The sequence below is a fragment of the Hydra vulgaris genome, chromosome 09 (assembly GCF_038396675.1).
Source record: "Hydra vulgaris chromosome 09, alternate assembly HydraT2T_AEP".
In the NCBI taxonomy this organism is placed as follows: Eukaryota; Metazoa; Cnidaria; class Hydrozoa; order Anthoathecata; family Hydridae; genus Hydra; species Hydra vulgaris.
Genome location: NC_088928.1, coordinates 55,172,501 through 55,198,042, shown reverse-complemented (window position 1 = coordinate 55,198,042; position 25,542 = coordinate 55,172,501). Strand labels below are relative to the sequence as shown.

Below are 25,542 nucleotides of genomic sequence, written 5' to 3'. Positions count from 1 at the left end.
TTCATTCAATTTGCGGAATTTCGCCAAAATTGGATTTTTAGGCAATCAAGGTAAACAGCATAAAATTTGCAGGCTAGGTGCTAAATACCCTTTAAAATTGGTTCGTAACAACAACAAAATTATTTACACAGAAGGTAATTGTGTCAACGCTACTGGTACCATTCTATATCACATCTGTACAAAAATTGGTGTGTAGGAAGAACACCATATTTACAACATCCAAGTTGGATTGATGGAAGAGGAACAATTTTTTAAACGGCTCACTAAAGTATTCATACCAGCAATCAAACTAATACCAGGCAATTAATCAAATAATTTTTTCAATTACAGGTATTCACATTTTATTCTTGGACAGACACATCACACATGTTACTTATAATGTTGCAGGTATTTGCATTGACAATAACATTAGGCTGAAATGTTCACCGGCTCATTCATCCTACATACTTCAACCATTAGACATAGGTGTATATTTTCACGCTCAACAAGTTTGACACAAATTGCTTACACAATTTTATGCAGCTTTAAATTTCAACAACTTAACAAAAGGAAGTTTCATTCTACTACAAACAGAATTTTTTAGCTCATTTACACAAACAAAATAATTTCAAAACACTGATTTGTTTCCACTTGATATCAGTAAAGTTGATCAAATTACAAATTGCTCAAACATTTTAAGTACTATCTCAGCCTGCTTCATCATCTTCATCAGAGACTGCTTGATTATCCTCAATTGAATCTGCTTCATCATCCTCATCCTAGCTTACATCATCTTCTAACATCAGTCAGCATCAAACTCTAACAGTTCACAAACTTAAAAAATTTAACAACACAAGTGACTGCTGCTCAAATTTCAAGTGACTGCAAAAAACAAGTGACTGCTGCTCAAAAAAAAAAGATTTGAAGGAACTTCACAGAAAAAGACTTTACACTTCACAGAAAGACTTGAAGCAATTTGAAAGATGTTTTATAGTTTTATAGCCACCATGTTGACACACAAAAAACAAACAAAAATAGTTAACATTCTGAGAATTGAAGGTGTCTAAGTACATCTGAGGTGCTCGAAAAACTAAAGCAAGGCGATGAGGTCAAAAAGAAAAAAAATTAAAGAAATGCAAGATTGAACTCAGTGCAACTTCAGATGAAACTCAGCAAGTGCAATATTCAAAAAAACTGAGACAAAGACATCAAGATGTACAAAAAGTGTCACAAAAATTAGGAAGAAGCGTTGCTAAATTAAAAAAACATATGGTACCAATGTGAAGCATTTAGTTGCAAGTCTTGGGTTTGTTGATTGTGTTTACCCAAAAAATACAAAATTGGTGAAGTGTTTTTTTAACATGAAAAAATGGCGCAGACCTACTTCTGATCAAGAAACAACTCAAATTTATTTAGTCAATAAACAGTTTTTTTTCCTTTAAAATAATCTATTTTTTTCTTAAATTTTCAAAATATTTTTGTTCATATTTCTATATATTTATATAATATAATGTCTATAAAACATAACCATAAAATATATTTTCTTTAGAAAAATAATTGAATTTGAAGCTAAACCATTTACTCGCACTCCAATTTACTATATTTGAGGTAAAAAAATTAATTATTATACATAATTAGTAAAATATCAATTAATAAATATTAAAATAAAAAAAATATTTTTTTGAAAAAAAGTTTATACAAGGTATTTATTAAATTCTACAAATATTTGATTGCATAACAAGAAAATGACTAAGATAGAACTTTTAAATTAACTATTATTATTAAAAAATACATTGTTATTACATAACTTAGTTTAAATTTTATGTATACATTAGTTCTATACAATCATTAGGTGATTATATCCTCAATTATATACACCAGGTCAAAAATTCAAAGTAAACACTAACTAAAATTATATACCTTCAAAGAGAAACTGAATTTTTCAAGTAAATTTGAATTTTTCAAAGTAACAAAAGTCAAAGAAAACAATGACAATAGTGACAACATTGTTGAAAATCAGTTGAATTTTTTAATACAATTAATATCTGGTTAGTTTTTATAAACTAGTGCTAAAGTTGACAAATTATCTCATCTAAAGGCTAAGTATGCAGATTATAATAATAACTATTATATTATAATTATTTTAATATTTGTTATATTTTTTTACTATTTACAAGTGGATGCATATTTACAAAGTAAAATCACTAATATTTTATAGTTAATTATAAGTGTAGAGATCTCTATACACTTTTAAATTTATATTGATTATTTTGCTTACCCAAATCAATTATATATTTTCAAAGATATTGTGGAGCTTAAAAATCATTTTATATTATTTAATCAAATAAAGATATTAGAAGTATATTAAAAAAAATAAAAGTATGTGTTTTTATTGTAAATAAAAACAATTACTACAGTATAAATATTGATTTTCAAGACTTGTTATTTAAGTACAGTTGAACTCAATTGAATGTAAGTTCAATCAAACAATTCAATTAAACAAAGGTTTAATATTTAGATATTAAACCTTTGTTTGATTGAATTTGTATTGATTGGTTTGTTTGATTGAATTTAAATGATTTTTCAAATTTATAAGAATCACAATAGTTTAACTGTATTTTTATTTTTCTATTTTTATTATGATTGCAACAATTAAACTATGTTAACCAAACCTGAAGGTCGAGGATTTTTAAATTCAATTACAGTTACATTGAAATCAACTTTTGCTTGGTTAGGTAAAGGATGTATAGTATGAGAAAACTTAGTGTAGAAATCGCCATATCTTTTTGAAGTATCTGGATCTGAACACCAACCATTATTTATTTCTGCTTTAATAGTAAAGGGCATTAATTTTAAGTAATTAAACGCCATCTTATATTGAATGGTACCACTTGTACTCACATGAGGATCACTAATGTTATATCTAAAGTGAAATTATTATTGAAAATTAAAAAAAAAATAATAATTTCATAATTCTTTTCTTTTAACATTAAATTATAAATTTAAATAATTTTTTTCTTTTTCAAATTTTAAACAAATATAATAAGTATAAATGTTTAGAAATTAAAAAATGCAAAATAAAATGTTTAAAAGTTAAAAATGCAAAATAAAATATTTAAAAATGTAAAACAAAATATTCAAAAATTAAAAATGCAAAATATTTAAAAATTAAAATGCAAAATATAATATTAAAATTAAAAATGCAAAATAAATATTTGAAAATATTTAAAAATGCAAAATAAAATATTTAAAACTTAAAATGTTAAAACAAATATTTAAAAATATTTAAAAAAGCAATTAGAATGTAAAATAGTATAATGAAAAACTAAAAACAATAACAGTGATTATTAAAAACCATTCAAAGTTTAACTGCAACTAATTTTTACTTATACATTATATAACTTAATAGAATATCTCATTTATTTAGGAGTATTATGTTTTTTGATTTTATGATTGAAATTTTTAGTGCAAACTTTATTAACGTTTCATACGATAGACGAGTATACTTGTCGAACAATACTCGACAAGCATATGGACAACGAGTATACTCGCATGAGCTTAAATGCTAATTTTTATTTTGAAGGTTATATTCTCTAAAATTGCTTTTAAATCTTCAATTAAACATTCATCAGTTAAGTTTTTACGTAAAAACATATACCTGTCAATATTTCATTTTATCTTTGATTTTAAATAAAAAAGGCACTTTTACAATTTTTTGTGGTAAACATATTTAAGGTTTTTTTTCAACTATTGCTTTTTTGAAAAAATTATAGATTTAAAAATAAAACATACATATAAATATTATATCATCTGCATTGCTTGAAACTGTCAATACTTCATCTGTTTCTCCAATGTTTTGGTGATACAATCTAAAACAAAGATCAATACAGAGAGCTGGTTGATCAGCACAGTATCTGCAAGCATATCTTGATTCTCTCCTTATTTGATTTTTTATAGACTGCTTACATTTCTTTGTAGGTTTTTATTTTTTTCCACTCTGTAGAATTGTCAATGCGTAATAGAAGTTTGCCATAGGTCTTCTTGCAGATGGTTTTACTTTTCGTTCTCCAATTAAACATTTTATAATATTCTCTCAAAACTCAACAAGATGGAAAAATTCTATATTATTTGAAAAGTTGGTATAAAGGTAGAAAGAATTATTTAACATCATTTCCAGGATATGGACTCCTGCTTTTTTGTACCACCTTAAGGTTTTTCAGAGACCGGAGTGATAGGATAACATCTGGTCAATCCAATCTATGTCAAACATTAAGTTATTGTAGTCTTGGACAGTATTTAGTTTGAATTTTTTTTCCATTCGGGTTGTTAACTTTTACCATTTGTGGAACGTATACGTTGAATATGGTAAGCACAACTCTTTTATCTTTTCATTTGCAAACTGTAATGTTATTTTGATCTCCGACTTTCTTTAATTATGTTTTTTTAACAGCCTTTTTGGGTACCGTTTTCTGTCTTTCCTGAGAGTCCCTGTGATGTATGTTGCTTGAGTAGATAAGAATTCTGTCAGAGATACTGAATTATAGTTGTCTGTGAACACATGATAGCCCTTGTTTAAACAAGGTTTCAATAGCTTCAGTAATGTTGCTGCAGCCTGTCCCAAATTATGTTCATCATTAAAACCTCACCCTCCATACGTATAAAATAAGGACTAATGTGTTATGGATGCAGAGTTCATAGAATTTTATTCCATACTTGAGCTGCATATTCTTAATGTAAAATACAAACCGTTCATGTCAAAGCATCATTGACACATCAATTGATAGATTTTTATCAGGTTTTAACAGTTAGTGCATTACTTTGTTTAAATGATCTATAATCATTTGTAATTTGCTCTTTCTACCATTCTCAAATTTAGGTTTTTCATTGAATTTAAAAAACCTAATATTGACTCAAATTGTTCTCTGGTTAACAAGGAGGAGAAATGTTTGTTTTTGTACAGAGTACCCTTATTCCAATACTTTTTGCAAGATGGTAGACAAATTAAACCCATACTGAAAAGAATTCCAATAAAATTTTTTATCTCATCAAGATTGACATTTTCCAATCGCTCCATAAAGATCTACATCATGATGGTCTAACTATATCAATTACTCTATCAGCATATTAATTTGTTTTCAGTAACAAAGTGTTCAATAAGTCATCTGTCAGTAACAAATTAAAGAAAAACATTGGAAGTACATTTTTAGGAACATCCAGATTCAATTCAGGTATTTCATTGAAAATAAAATTCTTGATATTTGGTGGATCTTATTTCCAATTGTTACTTTCCTGATCCTTACTTATTGTGTCATTATTTAAAGAAACCGAGTTGAGTGGTAAATTGATGGTAAACCTCCATAAACTCAAGCTTGCATTCCATCTCTTGTTCGAAGACCTTTGATATTTCCACCTCTTGTACATGCAGGTCCTCATAATTGAAAACCAAGATTAAGAACAGCGGCTACAGAAATAGTCCTTCCACAATAATCTTCATCTGGATGAGAGTCTAATTCAGAACAAGATGAAGTCGTATCATTACTAAAATCATCATTATTGAAGGAATCACACGATTCCACCTCTTCTAATTCATCATTCATTATCAGTTTGAAGGCCTCTTTGGCGGTATATCTACAAGCCATTATATCTGTATATAACAAAGATCAAAAAATTACTAAATTAAACCATTATTATTATATATCAAAAAATAAAGAATTATAGTGGCTTACTATTTTATTAGGCTTGGTTAAAAAAACAGACAAAACACCACTAAAAACCTTTGCTCCTCGCATAATCTTTTTCTCTTTCATTATTTTTTACTTTGGCAACATTTCTAATGATGCTATTTTATAAATGGCAACATCGCTATTATCTTTTATAGTTATTCTTACCATATGTTGTCAGTTTGAATCAAATGTTGCATAGAACAGTTGTGTGAAGTGTTTCTTTCTATAAACAAAATTATTGGAATACTTCGTTGTGAAGATTATTTTGTAACTGACATTGTATACTTTATTAATTCCAAAGGTGTGCATATCTTAATACTCACATTTATTTAAACAAAAATATATACAATTACTTTTTTTATGGATAAGTACACAATCTTATTGAATATTATCTTCTTTTTTTTAGCAATGGGGAGGACACGTGATATTTCTCCACAAAAACTAGAAATGAAAATTGCGGGTTATTAAAAAATACAAGCATGTCACAATATAAGATCTCAAAGCACAGTGAAAAGAGTTAAGCAAAAACAGGAAAGCGGCATCTATTATCCCTATCTTCAAAAATTCTGGAGAGCAACCTTATTTGTCTAACTACCGTCCCATTAGTCTTCTTCCTATCATAAGCAAGGTTTTTGAATCTTTATTTAACAAACACTTAATTTCTTATCTTGAATCTAATAACTTACTTTCTGACCATCAATATGGATTTCGATCTTCTCATTCTACAGCTGATTTGCTAACAGTAATAACCAATAGATTTTATTGTGCATTAGATAAAGGTGGAGAGGTTAAGGCTATTGCTATTGACATTGACAAGCTTTTGATAAAGTTTGGCATGCTGGTCTTCTCCATAAGCTTTCTTCTTATGGTGAATCTGGCAACATCTTTAAGATTATTGAATCCTTCCTTTCCAATTGTAGTATAAAAGCTGTCCTCGATGGACAGCACTCTTCTTCTTAATTTGTAACTTCGGGGGTTCCTCAAGGTTCTATCATTGGCCCTATACTCTTTAATTTACATTAACGATCTTCTAGATATTCTCAGATCTAAGTTAGCATTTTTTTGCTGATGATACTACCATTTATTCTTGTCGTGATAAGAAACCAACACTCTCTGATTACTTAGAGGGGGTATTTGAGCTTGAAAAGGATCTCACTTCTGCTCCAGCATGGGGGTCACAGTAGCTGGTAAACTTCAATTCAGATAAAACTCAATTTTTTTCAGCCAACCGTCATCGCAATAATTTAGATCTTCCTATATTTATGAACAGTAATGTAGTTGATGATCTTCTAATGATGCCTTTTCTCTTTTAGACAATGTGCAAGAACGCATTGTGAACATAGTTGGACCTGCTCTTGCAGCCAACCTCCAACCATTATCACATTCTGTTGTAATGTTGCTTCTCTTTCTCTTTTCTACAAATACTATAATGGGCACTGCTCTAAAGAGCTAGCGTTTTTTATGCCATCTACTAAAATTCATTCTCGTGTTACTCGTCATTCAATTAAGTCTCATCCTTTTTCTGTGACTGTTCCTAAGTGCTCGAGAAACTCTTATTTGTCTAGTTTTTTTCCTCGAACATCAGTTCTTTGGAATTTGCTTCCTTCATCTTGCTTTCCTGATTCTTATAATTTGCAATCCTTTAAGTCATCTGTCAATCATTATCTTGCTCTACAATCTTCATCTTTTCTCTTCCAGTAACTTCCAACTTTAATTAGTGGTTGCAGCCTTATTGGAAGCAAAGATGTTTAAAAAAACAAAAACAAAAATTTGATTTTGACATAACTTTACAACCTGCTTGTAAAGGCGCTTGTGACAGAAAAACATTAACAGCACCCAGGACTGACTGAAATATTCAGAATACTTGTCTACAACAAGGAAAACACAGTCAACTAATTGACCAAAATTGTCAATAAACAGGGAATCGATATTTCCCAACATACAGTCTAGAAACATCTTTAAGAATTTGGTTTAATTTCGCATCAGCCAGCAAGTAAACTAAAGGTAACAACCATTATGGTGAACAAACTTCAAAACCGGGCAAAAAAATAGTAATGCTGAAAACAAATCTTTATTGTAAGGTTTAACTTGATTTTGGTATCTTTTTAAACCTCATTTGTGTGTATTTTAGGTTTGTTTTTCAGATGAGATCATTTTTCAAGTCATGAGTGGCAAATCTATTAGTAATTAGTTTTCAAGGTACTGGAAGCCTGCATATGGTAAAAGGGACAATAAGACAAGATCAGTATCAGAAAATTCTTAGTGATAAACTAATACCATAATCTGCACAATGGTTGCCAAAAGAAGAAAAATGCATTTTTATGCATGAGGAACACCATGTTAAAAAACGTTGATGTCTTGGATCGGCCTAAAAATTCTCGGGATTTAAATCTGATGAAGAATGAACGGGAGCTGCTCAAGGCTCATATAGCCAAAAGCACAATAATAACAAAGCAAGAGTTGATTGAAAAACTAATATATGTGTGGAACCACAGTGAAGAGCTGAAAACAACAGTTTAAAAGTGTATTTTGAGTATGCCTTGGCACATACAAAGCGTAATTGCAGAAAAAGGACATCATATAAAATATTTATTTTATTATTTTTCATTATTATCTATTAATTTTATGTATTTGTTTTGAAAAAATATTGATTACTATTTATCCATAGTAACATGACCTTAAGTAATAAAAAATTGTCCACGAAAATCATATTTATGATGTAACTTTATTTTTTTCTTATTAAGTCTAATAATATGGCAAGCCACTGTGAGTATAAAATTTTATATAAAACAACAAAAAGAAAATAATAATTAAAAAAATAAAGTAACTAATAATAAAATAAATATAACAAAAACAAATCCGAAAATTACACCTTGAGCAAGCTATACAGCTACTTACCTTGAGCAAGCTACTTGAGAGAATAAAACTTTTTTTTGAAGAAATTCATAATTTATACTGCAATAAATTTAATTTTATTGAACTCTAACAATGATAAAACAATTCAATTGGCCTTTATTGCTGACAAGTAAACTTGTTTTCCGTATTCTTGTGTGTATTGGTTTCCCTTAGTACGCATAAAATCATGTTCCACACTATGTTTGACAAATATACTCGTCATCAATAGCCAATAAAAGTAATATTGAAAGTATTATTTTTATAGTTTAAATTAAAAAAAAAATATTTGGTATGTGAGTTTATAGTGCTAATTATCCACGGTATTTTAGCAACAATCACTAAATATCGCTCCATACGGCAACATGTTAAAATCATAAATTTTGTCTTAACATGGCCCCTCCAATCAGGAAGGGCAAGCGGTTACCTTAAGGAATATTTTATTCCCCCTTCCTTTAGAAATATCTAAACTGAAATAGCAAAAAACATTTAACTTTTTAAGTTGAAAGTATTTTATCAAAAAAATTTACTTTGCCTTGTCAACAAGACTTTCAATTGTCAACCAGAATTCAATTGGTTATATACATGAACTCATGACTATAATTGTTGTTATTAATTGTCAAAATATATTTTATAAAACATTTTAACTCATTGGAAAAAAAAGATTCTAAATTTATTTAAAATATCTTATAAAAAGGCAATTTGAAATTTTATCAACTATGAATTCTCATTATACATTGTTAAATATTTTTTCTTAAAATTTTTTTTTTCTATCATCATTTTTTCATTTTCCATTTCCATTTCCATTTCCATTTTTTTTTCCATCATCATTTATCTGTCTTAAGAAATTTAACAATTGTAAAAAAAAAAAAAAAAAGATCATGTTTTTAGATTTTTTTAAAGTCTGCTTTGTTTTTATTAAAAATAAAAAATTATTAGTTTTTTTCAAGTCCAAATTAGTTTTATACTAAAAACAAACTGTAACCAATAATGTAATTTTATTAATACATAAATTGATAAGGATAAGGATTCCTTTTGAAATTCATTAGGATGTTTTTACATCAAATTCTCATTTCACACATACATGCACATACAATTTTGTAAACTTTGATGTTATTATTGTTTATTCTTATACTTTTAATGGTTAATTTAAAGTTTCTAATGGTTTTAAAACCATAAGAAAAAAAAAAGTCCTTTTAAAAATATTGCAAAAGATGACATAAAGAAAGTGTACAAATTTGCCATAAACACGGTTTTAAATTCTTGTTTAATGTTAGCATTTCTGTAATAAATTTCTGAAATAACCACACATAAAAAATATATATATATACTGGTTTTTTAAATCATTTGTAAAATCATAAACCAAAAACATTTAAAAACATTTATAAGACTAAAAAGTGCAAAACAAAACATTTCTTCCTGTTACTAAAATAATTTAGATCAATGGAATAAAAAAAGAACAAAGCAATTCTCATTAAAAGATCCTTTTGTAATGCTAGCAAACATGATACAACATTGGTTCAGTATACTCAAACAATCAAAGAAGAACATTAAATTCTAGGAGCCAGTTTCGTTTTTTTAGAAGGTAAAACAAGAAGATATAATAGGACTATATATATATATATATATATATATATATATATATATATATATATATATATATATATATATATATATATATATATATATATATATATATATATAGCATATAATTAAAGATTATAAATCTAATTAGTAAAGTAATTATAATCAAAATATCATGTCAAACACTTATTCAAATTTTTATAAAAAGAAAACGAAAAATATTGAATATATAATACTTACGAAGCCAAAACAGGAATATCACATACTTCATCACACTTTATTGCCTCCTGTAGAGTCAACATCAAACACGAGCCTTCTTTTAATGTTGCACCTTGTGGAAGAATAACTGAACCAGATACCTCTATAGCTTCAAAACAGATTATAAATAAACTTTATATAAATAAAATATAAATAAACAGAAATAAATAAACAGATTATAAATAAACAACTTTAAATTCATTTTAGGTTACTGTTTTATACACAAGCTATATAGTTGCTTTTTAAGTTTGGTTACTTACAAAGTTCAAACAATATTTTCACATTTTAAATTTAGTTGCTTACTATGCTAAAAATACATTAATTATGTTCATTTAAAAGATACTAGAACCCCAAACCAAAAAAAAAAAAAAAAGATTTTACAAAAAAACTAACCTTTTTGACATGGACCATCAAACTCTATCATTAGGTTATTATCTTCACACTGTGCTACTAATATAGAGCATAAGTTTTTGTATTGCACACCGTTTGAACCACACTTTGGATTATCTTCATCATCAGGACATTCCTTGTTGCATTTTGTATTATCTAAAATATTGAAGGTGTTTATTACAAATTTGTGATTTTGTATCCAACTTTTTAAAATGTTCAAATTGAGTGTTCCTTGAAGATCAATTTTGGATATATATATATTTTTTTAACAAACAGTTTTACATAAATTATAAAAAACTCCCTTACAATAAAAAACCTGATTTTATTATAATGGTTTTTCATCAACATAAATTCTGGTTTAGCATGCAATATTAGGCATTTTTTGTATATAGAATTTTTATTTTGGATTCTTTTGGGGCAGGTCTTACATGAAACAATTCTGTAGTTCAGATGGAGAATGTGTTTGATAATTAGAACATTATAAAATATGAACAAATTAGAATTTTAAACTTAATTATTCCCAATTCCAAACCAATTATTAAAAAAAGTCTATTCTTTTTTATATACAAGTATAACAAGGATAACATGCCACAGATCTTAAAAATATACCACATATAGCATGACTGAATTTAATACTCACCATCATGCAAATCTTAACTAAGCAGATCTCTTTAATAAATACTTAATATTGCAATTTATCTCTGATTTTGTACATGATAATGTCTCTCGTAAACTTATAGCATACTTTTAGTAATAAATGATTTATCATATATTCTCTTCTTTTGTTCAAAAGGATTTAAAAAATACAAAACAATTTTCAGATAAATTGATGCTAATTATGATGTTAATGAATGTTAAATGATGTTAAAAATGATGTTAATAAAAAAACTTAAAGTATTGAAAAATATAACTACATTCAAAAACTGTGATGCCTCTATTTTTTTTTTTTTTTTTTTTTTTCTTTTAAAAAAACAAGACTTTCATTACAATAAATTTAAAAAAATCAAAACTAATTAAACAAAAACAACACAAAAAATTAAAAAACTTACTACACTGCACTTTTTTACCATCCAAATAAAAAGCAGCTTTGCAACCACCACAGTAATTAGGTTTGCACACAGCATCTGGATAATCAAGACATGTTAATTTATCACATGGTTTAAAACCACATGCAGGTGTTGGGGCATCTTCTGGACATTCTTAAAGATAAAATGAAAGTAATACATTAAAATGTTTTTTTTAATCAAAAATTTAATCTTATTAACTACAATGTTTTTTATTACAACAAAGATTTGATGAACTAAACAATAAAAATTTATATCTATCTCTCTCTCTCTCTCTCTCTCTCTCTCTCTCTCTCTCTCTCTCTCTCTCTCTCTCTCTCTCTCTCTCTCTCTCTCTCTCTCTCTCTCTCTCTCTCTCTCTATATATATATATATATATATATATATATATATATATATATATATATATATATATATATATAATATATATATATATATATATATATATATATATATATATATATATATATATATATATATATATATATATATATATATATATATATATATATATGTATATATATACATATGTATATATATATATATATATATATATATATACTAAATCACAAAATCACTTTTTTTTATTCCCTTTTCTAGCTTTTCAACTAATTTGATTTCCACCAATTTGTTGATCTGCGTAAATTTTCATTACATGCATAAACTTAAAATTTCACAAGATGAATTTTACATAATACTTAGTGCTATAGCACTATGTTGAATGTTTAAAGTTTACTAAAAATCTGTTTAATTTTTTTTTGTAACTACAATCTAATTTTATATTTTTAAGTTTAGCTTTTTAAGTTAATGTGGTAGTGGTGTAGTGGTAAAGCGCTCGCTTCATAAGAGAGGGGTTCCGAGTTCGATCCCCACCACGTCCCTGGTAGTACCGCGCTCAACTTGTTTCTCCACGCAGCAGCCTTGTTCCTCAAGGTTTGTGTTTCGGAGTTATAGAGTTGAGAGAGGGTTATAACCACTATTAAGTAGCCTCCTCATCTGTAGTGGCCTTCTTGGCCTTGAGGAGGTGAATAAAAAAAAAAAAAAAAAAGCTTCTTATTATGATAAAATTAAATTTTAGGTTTAGTTGCTTACTATATGTTCAAACTACTTTGACTATTTTAAACCTATTAGGATATTAAATTACTATATAATTACAAAAATACAAACCATTAGAACATTGACCATCAAACTCTATCATTAGGCTATTATCTTCACACTGTGCTACTTCTATAAAGCAAAGGGACATATATTGCACACCGTTTGACCCACACTTTGGTTTATATTCATTGAGAGGACACTCCTTGTTGCATTTAGTATTATCTAAAAGTTATTGTAAAGTCTTATATAGGATAGTGATAAAAATAATTTGATTGCTTTAAAATAATATTAAAAAAAAATTTGATCAATTAGTTAATTTAATTTATTCTATAACTGTTAATTATCTAATGCTTTAGTAAACAATTTAACAGCAATAAAGTTTAACAAACATTGTCTAGCTATAAATGACTGCAATAAAAATGTAAAGAAACTTTATGAAATTTGAATGTGCAGAAAAATATTCATCGTTTAACAAAATTGAAATTATAAATATAATAGCCCAATAATATGTAATTAGTGGTAACTACAGACACCAAAAATTACATGATTATTTGTTAATATAAAACATAGATAAATAATATTAACTAAACACTTAAAACTATGAAAACAAATTCAAATATGGTTTTTCAAAAGCACACTTGTAAAGTTCTTATTTTACACTTAATTACTGATATATAGCCTACTATAAATTTACAAAAAAGCATATTTATATAAAAGTTGTTTACAGCTTACAAGTGAGTGTTAGAGAGTGATATAGCATTAAACAAGCTTTTCTTATTATTGCTAGTGTAAAAAAGAGTAAAAAATATGTATTTGTCGAATACAGAAAAGTTACAAAAGAGATTAAAGTAAATAGTAATGGAGAGATAAAACATTTTTTTCTTCTAAAAGATACAATTGGATGAGCTCGTGAAGCAGAAGAGATATCACATGGGACAAAGTTAGATGTGTCTATTTCAAGTTTAGAGAAACAACTCTACAATAACAAGACAACAAAAGTTTCATTAAAAGTTCTACACCATATATTTCCAGAGCGTTATAACATATGAGAGTAAAACATAGGCAATTAAGAATAATGATGTCTAGCATCTGGATATCATAATGATCAGATAAGTCTATGTTGTCAAAAATAAAGAAGAGAAAGAAGAGAAGCAATAATCTTAAAAGATATGTTGTGCTAATAATAGACACTTAAATACAATACATACAAAAACAATTGTATTTTGTGTGATATAAAATCATTTGATTGGTTACTTCAATACTTTAAAAAAAAAAAACATTTACCAAAATATAATGATATTCATATTTTAAAGCAAAAATATTCTATAAGCTTACAAAAATATTCAACTTACTACACTGTACTTTTTTTCCATCCAAATAAAAATCAGCTTTGCAGTCACCACAATAATTAGGTTTACACACAGCCTCTGGATAATCAAGACATGTTAATTTATTACATGGTTTAAAACCACATGCAGGTGTAGGGACGTCATCTGAGCACTCTTAAAACAAAATAAAATGTAAAATTTTTTCACTAATCAATTTAAAATATTCAAAACAAAATAATTCAAAACAGAACTTAATAGAATTTAACATTTTTATAAAGTGTAAAAACAACACAGTATTTTGTTAAACTCAAGATTTTGATGTTTTTAACTTTTTTTTATAGACTTTATGTTGTTAACTTTTTCAAATAATTTTTGTCTTTCTTGTCTATTAAACACTTTCTTTTATTATTGACTTTTTGAAAAACTGGTTTTCCAATTCAAATTCCCAAAAAAGAAATGGTTTTAACTGGTTTTCAAATTTTTTTTTATAAAAATTGAATAACGAGTAATCCTTAATTTATATATTATATTTATATATTATATATATTATATTTATTTCACTTATTGTAGTTTTTCCGGAGGATTTAAAAAACCATAAAACGTCCACTAAACTGTGGCCAAATCTTGCTGTAAAAAAATAGCTTGCAATTGAAAATACGCATTCACTAAGTACTGATTCCGGTTTTATAGTTTTAAGTGTATCAAATAACAAATCTAAGTTTTTGGTTCTTTTATACGATGCCTTAATTAATAATAACTCAGCTTTCAGTGTCTTTGGGTATTCTGCAGGCTCTTCAAGAAAATTATTAACTGAATTTTCCATGACCTCTTTTAAAAAAGTTTTACCAATGAATACTCTCTGATGAGTAGTTCTTCGATTTCCTCTTGATCTGGATTGGTGTTCACAATAGAATTTCGAAATATTGTAGACTTTTCAGACAAACTAATGTTGATTTTTGAAATGTCTTCAGGATTTTGCAAACTACGGTAAAATAGTTGCTAATTCATCATTTAATACATAAACATATTAAATTATTACTTTTATAAATACATAAATATAATCTTACATTTAAATGCATTTTATAAAAACATATAAATGAATATTAAATCCAAATTATTTGAGATGTCTTTTTCAGGGAGCCATTTTGGCAAAACGATCCCTAAAACTTTGTGTTTACATTTGTGTATTTTTAGACAAGCAACTGTTTATAATGGGTAATTATTACATAACATTTTGCAAAAATGAAACCAAAATCCTCATCTACCACAGGGAAAAAGTTAAAGTTGTGTGTTAAAAAAAAAAGGAAACAGCTTACTAAACTAAAACTACTTCTAAACTAACTTTTAAATTACTACTACTAAACTAACTTAACAAAATGTTGTTGTATAACAACAATATATTATAAAAATGTTAAAAAAAAGAAAACCAGTTTTCATACTTAAAAACCAGTTTTTAAATGTGTTAAATTAATTTGAAAAACCACCGAACCCTAACCGCATGAAAGATAAAGAAAACTTAAAATGATATAAGGATGAAAAAAGAAAAAAAAGAAAGAAAGCCAGAAGTCATGCAACTAACAGAGAAAACTTCTATTTTCAATAATAACATAAACTTTTAACTAATATAAATGAACTTTCTTCAAAAATGTTTGATAAAAGTGCAACTTATTACAGGGCGCAACAAATCTACAAATTTTTTTAATAAACATTGACATTCATTTCTTTATTTATTGACGAACGCCTAATTTAAGAGGTATGTTGAATAACAGGGCCGACAAAGTAGGGAGGGGGGGAGGCACATGCCTCCTTTCCCCACTTGTTTTCTAAAGGCCCTTTTCTTTGGTTGTTTTTTTAAAGAGAACTTGTAGAGCACCTCCACTTCGAAACCTGTGCCGTCAGCCATAAATAGTTTTATTTTTAATTCTTTTTTTTTATTTTCAATTTTTTTTTTCAATTTTCAATTCGCCCAGTTTTATTTTCAATTCTTGCAATTTTTTTTTTAATTTAAATGATTTTTTTTTAAATTATAAGGAAGTTTTATTTTCAAATAACTTTTATTCTAGTTAATAAGATATATAACAATTAGATATATTAGAGATGCTTATTGAACTTTATAAATTTTTTATTAATTTAAAACAATTTTTCACGCATTTGCAAAGTGCACGCAAATTAATGATAACTAATATACAATATGACTGTAAATTGTTATCTATAAATACAAAATAGTGAATTTTTCTCCATTTAGTTTGTTAAATTTATTTACTTATAAAAAAACTTAAAGAAATTTAAATAAAAGGAAACCAAAAATAAAATAAAAGTTGTTTTGACATTTCTTTTTTTAAAACATTTAAAAATAATGATATAATACTCCCTCTGTTCCAAAATACTGTCCCGATTTGCATTTAACATAAAGAATTATTGAAAATAAATTATGTTTTTAATTAAAAGTATTTTTTGTATAACATTTAGATGTTTGTCTATAATATTATAAACAATTCATGGCAATAATATTATCTTTTACCAGCACACCATTAATTTATAAAAAAGACGTTTTTTTTATGAAATATTTTGTTCTGTTTCAATGTTTGAAAACTAAACAAATATACAAACAAAATGAATTAATCGTTATATGGCTATTAGGTTTTAATGATTCAACTTGTCTGGAAAAGGTATTTTTGTAAATACATAAATTATAAAATTACAATTTAAAGCATTAAATGATAGTTTATACAAATTTAAAAAAGGCACGTTTTTAAATGCTAGGATTAAAATATTCATAATGTAACCCTTCTTTATTAATAAACATGTTTTTTTGGCCAAACTTGGTCACGGTTTTGATTATATGTACTAAAAACATGAGAGTTGTAGACAAGATTTTAGTTTATGTTTAAAAATTTATAGTTTTGCATGGTTATTTATAGTTCTTCTTTGGTTTTTTTATTAGCTTATCTGATTTTGGTTTCTGATCACATATATTACAATATCTTCTCCATGTTTCTTTCAATAACATTTTTTTTAACATACCCTTATTTAGTAAAGTGATATTAAAACATATTTCCATAGAAAAAACTCATACATTTAAGGGTTCTGAACCATTGTGAAAACAGGAGCAAAAATTTACAACAACCATTGAAACATTTATGAGAATTGAATTTTATTTGTGACATATTTAGTTTTATATTTATACTTTAAATGTTTATAGTTTATATTATGACCTATATACTACAGGAATCATATTAAAAGCAATTTCTAATTACTTATTTATGTATAAATTTATATTGTAACAAGAATGAAGAGTCAAAAGTAGAACTCACAAAGTCCCTCTAAATATTCTGAGACCGTTAACCTTGGACTACTTCTCTAGGACTTACAAACTCTCAATATTATAACAATACAATGACCTAATTACATAAGATTTATATTGCTTTTGTTGCAGAATATTAAAAAACTTATGATATAGTTTAAAATAATTCAACTTCTTCTTTTTTTTTTTTAATTAAATTAACTCCCAAAAAGACTGCTAGCAATCACTACTACGTTGGGAGTTACTAGAAAAAAAAAAAAAAAAAAAATAGCCAGAAAACAGTTGACAAAAGATTTGAAAAGTTGAAGGTTGTATTGTTTGAGTCAGGAAAACATGAAGATGGGAGAGAGTTCCAAAAGGTTGAAAGGAAAAAAACTAGATGAATAAAAGTTTTAAGAGAATGCAGGAACAGATACAGTAAACAAATGAAACTTTGCTGAATGACAAGTCAAGCGAGAATGAGTTTTAGTTGATGGAACTAGAGATGATAGCTCCTTTGAGCAGCAACCATGATAGTAATTGTAGAAAAGAGAAAGACATACAACTTTACGAGGATGGTAAAGAGGATCAAGCTTAGCAGTTTTTGGACATTGTCTAGAAGAGAAAGAGAAAGAAGAACCCGACCAAATATGAGAACAGAAAATGGCGAACACAATAAAGAGAAGCAACCTTAGTGGATGCTAATATAGCAATCGATTGTATATAAGGTTTCCATGAAAGGTCAGTAGTAAATGATAATCCAAGAAGACGTAAAGAAGAAGACTCATTGAGAGGGTAGCCATTCATAAATATACGAATGTTGACAGTATTGTGATAGTTGTTTGCAGTAAATAACTGAGTATTGTTAGAGATAAAATTTACAAGCCACTGTGAGCCTCAAACTATTACTGAAGTGGATCATGTTCAAGATTGATTGCCTGTTCTAATCAATCAAAAAGAGAAGACTTTTATCAAGACAGGAGTAAAAAGTTGAGCTATCATCAAAAAGAGCTACTTTAAATGTAAGGTTGTCGCGAAGATCATTAATGCAGATAAGAAACAAAACAGGACCGTGGATAGAACCTTGAAGTTACTGGAGAAGTTACTGGAAATGAAGAAAGAGTGTTGGTCTTCAAGGATGACTTTAGTAAAGCGGTTAGAAAGATGTGACTTGATAATCTCAAAAACTTTCAAGGTATACCATATGAAAATAAGATACAAAAATTAGTGAACTGAGAATGGAGCTTAGCATCAGACAAAGCCTTTTTGCATTGATTTCTTGCAATAATAAATAGCTGTTATTTCTTAAGAGAGTTGTTCTTTTAAAAAAGATGAAAAAAATGATTACAATTAAATATAGTAGCTGCACAAGAAGGTGAAAATCATGGAGTAGGATGAGGCTTGACTTGGAACCAAGAAAAAGGAATAAAAGCTTCCATTCCTGCCTGAACCCAGGAGGTTATGTAGGAGACACATTTTTCAGCTGAGAGAGAAAAGACATCTTAGGCCCAAGGACCGCCACAAAGAAAATCCTGAAAAGAATCCCAGTTTTCCTAAGGCAGTGGAATTTTAGCTAGATGCCGTTAACATCTACCCAAGTTGAGTATTTTTATGGAGATCCCATCTCTAGCCTTTATTTAATGAAGAGCCTCAAGGCAGGGGATTTCTAAGTCAAAGTTTTTTTCTCCTAACCTTTACCTTAAAATGCACACCCTACAAGGCAGCTGGTCATGGGGTAGGTAGTGTTGGGTTACATGATACAAGTAACAGGTTGATTGTAATGATCCTGAATCTGACCTGACCCCTAGTAGTTAAAAGGAGTTACTTCCTGTAAACAGTACTTTAAAACATTAGGCATAATATTTTGGGAATGCATTAGGAAAAGCATTACATCTAACAAAATAATAGATATTAAGGTGAACTAGGTTTTATAGTCGGAGTCAAAAGTTAGTTGCTGAGCCTACTTTTTGCTTATATTTAAGCTTAACTTTAACTTTGCCTACTATTTAAGCATTACTTAAAAAATCAACATCATAAAACAACAAGCTCAAACATAAACTCAAAAGTTTTAGAACCATGTAATATAAATAACAGATAAAAATATGGTAATAGAAATTAAACAATACAAACTATAGATGATTTAATAAAAAAAGTCACCTATACAGCTACCATTATGAACATATTTAATAGTTTGATTTTGACATTGTGCATTTTTAAGCATACATAAGTTTGGATATGTGTAATAATCAGTCCCACAAACTGGAGTGCCTTCTTCTGGGCATGCTATTTGACAGCTAGAGGTTTCTGGTACTATTTCCTGGCCAACATCTGAGTAATCTGTCATAATAAAAAGTAAGCGTTTCTAAAACAACTTGAAAAAATTTTAAATAACTTTATCTTACTAAGAAGATATTACAATCAAGTATATGAAATGATATAAATATAAAACAAAAATAACAATTACTACAATTAACATTTATATAATTGTAATGTGAATAATAATAAGATATAATATAACATAAATATAATAAGATTATTGTCATTATTATTCAATTTATAGAAATGTAACAAAAGAACATCAATTATAAGAAATTATAATACAAACCAGTTTGACAAGGCCCATTGTTTGCCAAAATAATACTATTGTCTTTACATTGTGCTATTTCCAAATGACAAAGATTTGGGTATTCCACACCATTTGATCCACATTTAGGGTTATAATCGAATGGGCAGAATTTTAAGCAAGTTTTATTTTCTGAGAAATAATTTTATAATTATTTAGTTTGACACAAAAAGTTAAAAATGAAAAATGTTAGTAACATGAATAATTTCATGAATGTTATTTACATTTTATACATTATAACTTTTTAATTGATTGCATTTTTTAAAATATACACTCACACTCATTTAAAAACATAATTAAAAAAAACTTTGTCTATCGCAACAATACTCAAAGCCCAAATCATCACAGCTATCAATGATCCAAAATATCATAGCTATTAATGAACTAAAACATCACAGCTATCAATGATCCAAAATATCACAGCTATCAATGATCTAAAACTTCACAGCCATGAAACCCCATAACATCACAGCTATCAAACTCCAAAACATCACAGCTATCAAACCCCAAATCATAATTGCCATAATGATTCAAAACATCACAGCTATCCGACTTTAAAACATCACATCTATCAAACCCTAAAATATCACAGTCATCAAAATCCAAAAACATCACAGTTATCAATGATCCAAATCATTACAGCCATAAAATTTGATGAATATGATTGATTTAAAGCTTGATTTACTATATCAATTTCTATTTATAAATATGATGGGAAAATATTATATGAATTGAAAATATGATACAGTATAAATCACATGCTGTTTCCAAATTTTTTTAAATTCAGGACTAATCAATGACTCTGATGCATGTTAAAACAATATTAAGCATTTTAACAAATTATTTTTACTTTTAATAGTAGAAGAACTTCATTAACAAAGGCAAAAACAGCAGCAACAAAAATTTAGTAAAAAGTATGGAATAGATAGTTGAATGAAAATAGATAAATAAAGATCATCAAAATACTACTACTAAGGAAACAAAAAATTTAAGGAAAGTGTTAAAAATAGCAGATTGAAAATCAGAGAAATTAGAAATAGATGGATAAATAAGGAATGTCAAAAATATAAAACTGAAAACTGAAGAATCACAAATAAATAGATATAATAAAGAATTTTAACATTTAATTGTAGAAATATTTATTATTTTTTTAAACAAGTAATTGAAAAGCTTGATTTTAAAGTTAGAGATTGAATTAAGAGATTTTAAATTAGAAGGTACATTTCCATATTTAGCAGAATGGTGTTTTGGAAAAACCAAGTGTAAGCTACTAATAGAGTGAAAAAGATAGTGACAGTTTGTCTTTGTAAAGAAAATGTTGAATGGTAGGGGGAAAGTTTTTGTGATGCTAATTCCAGACAAATTGGTAGTTAAGGAATACTACAAAGCAGCTTAATTTTAACATATTGGAGATATGGTATAATATCTATGTATGTAAAATATGATACAAACACAAGTTACAATACAACAATTTATGGTAAAAATACAACAATTCAAGGTAAAACTTGTTAAACTCTTCATAAAGAAAATAAAACAAGGCTCTTCAGAGCACTTGATTGGAATTTTTCAACACACAAATTTCATTTTTAATTCATTTGTTAAAAAGTCCTCAACAAATCCACCTGTTTTCTTCAATTTAGACATTTTTGGAGGTATTCATAAATTGGTAGCAAACAACTTGTATTATCACAACTGCATAAAGCTTACCAATGAGCATTTTTTTCAGAACATTTACTTGCATGGCAGACAACAACAACATTTTCTAGCAATTATTATGCAGTCACATCTTATATATATATATATATATATATATATATATATATATATATATATATATATATATATATATATATATATATATATATATATATATATATATATATTACGTCATCAAGTAATATTTGGTTAGGTTGTGTTGGTTAGGATTTTATCACTCAACAATTTGCCTTGTTTTTTAATACTGGGCATTTCCAAAAAATCACACACAGAATATAGCAAAAGTTCTGTCTATCATTTTCATAATAATGAAACTAGCTCAAATTTATTATTATAACTATAGAGATAATGTCTTGATAAAAATACTCATCTTGGGCAGATGTTAAATGCATCCGGCTACTGTCTTGTAGAAGGCCTCCTAGGCAAAGACTTAAGGGGTAAACAGATTCTATCTGTTGACCAGCCTTGCACCCCTTCTTCATCTATTAGGCTGGTGCAAATGTATTTTTAATGCATTGTTTCAATTTTAGGATGTTGAATGCTGGATCTTCTTGACTCAATGCAAGGGTTTAGCTTGTGTTTTTATGACTAGACAACTCATTCTATTATCTCCTAATGAGGGTACAGCTCTCAAACTCAGTTTTATGACTCTGAGGACGGCTGGTAGTCAGGTTTCCCAAACTCTGTGGTAGCTCTCAGAGAGGCTGATTCCATCAACAGCTGAAAAATACCAAAGTATTAACAGTGCCATATTGCGCATGGATGGTGTCCCTGTTTGTACTTTTGGTGTGCATTGCGGAGGCCACATTTGGAGCCCTTTGTTACGGCTTAGGGTTTATTAATAGTAATGAGGCAATTGCTTGGACAATTAAATAGTGTACTGAGTATAATCTAAGCTTTGAATCAAGTTCTTTAACAAATTTAAAATGACTAAATTACTAAAAACTATAAAACACAAAAAAACCATCATCATAACCAAGTTCTCTAAATCTATCATTCACTAATATTCGTGGTCTTCAAAGTAACTTTTCTTCTGTTGAGTATTATCTCTTGCAAAGTTCACTAGACCTATTTGCTCTTTGTGAGACTAATTTGAGTTCAGCTGCGGCATTTTGTGATCTTAGTGTTGATGGTTATCTTCCTTTAATTTATAAAGACACCAATAGTCACATGCTTGGCCTTGGCATCTACATTCGTAAGAATTCGACCATTTGTTGGGAAACTAGGTTTGAATCCACAGACTATTCTTTTATGTGCTTTCCTTTAGCACAACTTCACTCTATCGACTTACTCTTTGTTCTATATTGCTCTCCTTCACCTCAAGACTGCACTCTTTTCGATGTTATTTCTGATCAAATTGACCGAGCCCTCTCTCTTTATCCATCAGTCAATATTGTTGTTGTTGGTGACTTTAATGCTCATCACACTGAATGGCTTGGATCTAGTGTCAGTGACACTGCAGGCAATAAGGCCCACAACTTTTGCCTTTCTCAATCTCTAACTCAAATAGTCAACTTTCCAATTTGCTTTCTGGACAACCCTGAACATTCACCTTGTGAATCTGATCAGGGTTTGATCTCTCTAAAACTATTATCTCATTCTACTTCATCATCAGAATCCCCCTAGCATCGTACCTCTTACAACTACCTTAAAGCTGACTGAGACTCTTTCCGTGATTTTCTTCGTGATGGCCTTTGGGTAGAAATCTTTCGTCTCCCTGCTGACAAATACGCTTCTTACATAACTTCATGGATTCAAGCTGGCATGGAATCGTTTATTCCCTCTTGACGGTTTCAGGTCAAGCTTCCTCTTTTCCATGGTTTTCCTCACATTGTGCTGCCACAATTTCCAATCGAAACCATTACTTCCTATCTATCAGGAAAACAATTCTTCAGAAAACAGACATCTGTTTACTATTGCTAGAAACCATTGTAAAAAAGTTTTGTCTAACGCCAAAGCCTGCTATTCTCAGGTCATGAAATCTCGTATTTCATCACAAAAATTAGGCTCTTGTGACTTCTGGATAACCTTTAATATATAACAAAAGCAAATCTATTATTCCACCTCCTTTGTATGGTTAGGACTTTGTCACCTCACCTAAAAACAAAGCTGAACTTCTTGCTAAAAACTTTTCATTAATATTATCTCTTGATTCTACTAGTTGCGTTCTACCTTATATAGCCGTCAAACAAGTTGATCCATTGCTTGACATTCATATCACTCCAGCTTCTGTATCAAAAGTGATTTCCTGCTTAGAAGTGTTCTCCGAAGCTGTCGTCTATACTTTCAAAACTATTTAATAAGTGCTTATCAGAGTCTTGTTTTCCAGCCTGCTGGAAAGCGGCATCTGTTATCCCTATTTTCAAAAATTCTAGAGAGCGATTTGACTCCTCTAACTAATGTAGACTAAAGTAGAAGACTAACGATACGGTTATTAGTCTTCTTACTATCATAAGCAAAGTTTTTGAGTCTTTAATTAACAAACACTTAATCTCCCATCTTGAATCTAATAACTTACTATTGATTGTCAATATGAATTTCCATCTTCTTGTTCTAACTGATTTTGATTTTCTAAGCTGATTTGTTAACGGTAATAACTGATAGGTTTTATTGTGCATTAGATAGAGGTGGAGAGGTTAAGCCTGTCGCTCTTGACATTTCAAAAGCTTTTGATAAAGTTTGGCATGCTGGTCTTCTCCATAAGCTTTCTTCTTACAGTGTATCTGGTATTATCTTTAAGATCATTAAATCCTTTCTTTCCATTTGTAGTATAAAAGTTTGTCCTCGATGGACAGCACTCTTATTATTCTGTAACTTCAGGGGTTTCTCAAGGTTCAATCGTTGGCCCTATACTATTTTTAATTTACATTAATGATCTTCCAGATATTCTCATATCTAAGGTGGCATTGTTCGCTGATAATACTACCATTTATTCTTGTCATGATAAGTCTCATCATTAAGTCTCATCTTTTTCTGTGACTGTTCCTAAGTGCTCCAAAAACTCTTATTCATCCAGTTTTTTTCCTTGAACATCAGTTCTTTGGAATTCGCTTCATTCATCTTGCTTTCCTGATTCATATAATTTGCAATCTTTAAAGTCATCTGTCAATCGTTATCTTGCTCTACAAACTTCATCTTTTCTCTTCCAGTAACTTCCAACTCTAATAGTGGTTGCTTGCAGCATTGTTGGAAGCAAACACGTTGAAAAAAAAAATAATAATAATAAAAAAATATCTCCAATTACTTGCATCATGTCTTAATTGAAGAAAATAAGTGGATTTGTTAAAAACTTCAAACAAATGAATCAAAAGTGAAATCTGTGTGTTGAAAAATTCCAATCAAGCGCTGTGAAGAGCCTTGTTTTTTTTTCTTTATTAGGTATGTTTCAAGCTTTACCTTCAACTGTTGTATTGTTACCATAAATTGTTGTATTGTAACTTGTAGTAAAAGCTTTTTGAAAATAAGTTTTTAAGTTTTTACTCTCATTTAATTCTAATCTATACAAAATATTTTGTTATAACATTAGTTATGTTATCAAAAGATAAATTAAGTTGAAATGGAATCATGCACAAAACGGAAATGCAATGTATAGCATAGTCACAGC

General features: G+C 28.1%; 1 protein-coding gene across 2 annotated transcripts in view; it reads right to left on the bottom strand.

The window, feature by feature from the left end:
* Positions 1–25,542, bottom strand: part of LOC101241534 (uncharacterized) — a 72,047-nt gene that overhangs the window by 14,479 nt on the left and 32,026 nt on the right. The window contains exons 11-18 of one of the 2 annotated variants that reach the window (XM_065806077.1): positions 20,205–20,354; positions 19,757–19,936; positions 14,341–14,490; positions 13,058–13,210; positions 11,876–12,025; positions 10,830–10,982; positions 10,419–10,545; positions 2,652–2,902 (exon numbers count right to left, since the gene is read on the bottom strand). In XM_065806077.1, coding sequence (XP_065662149.1) covers positions 2,652–2,902; positions 10,419–10,545; positions 10,830–10,982; positions 11,876–12,025; positions 13,058–13,210; positions 14,341–14,490; positions 19,757–19,936; positions 20,205–20,354 — 1,314 coding nt within the window. The remainder of the gene's footprint in view (positions 1–2,651; positions 2,903–10,418; positions 10,546–10,829; positions 10,983–11,875; positions 12,026–13,057; positions 13,211–14,340; positions 14,491–19,756; positions 19,937–20,204; positions 20,355–25,542) is intronic. The other variant, XM_065806078.1, reaches the window with a different exon arrangement.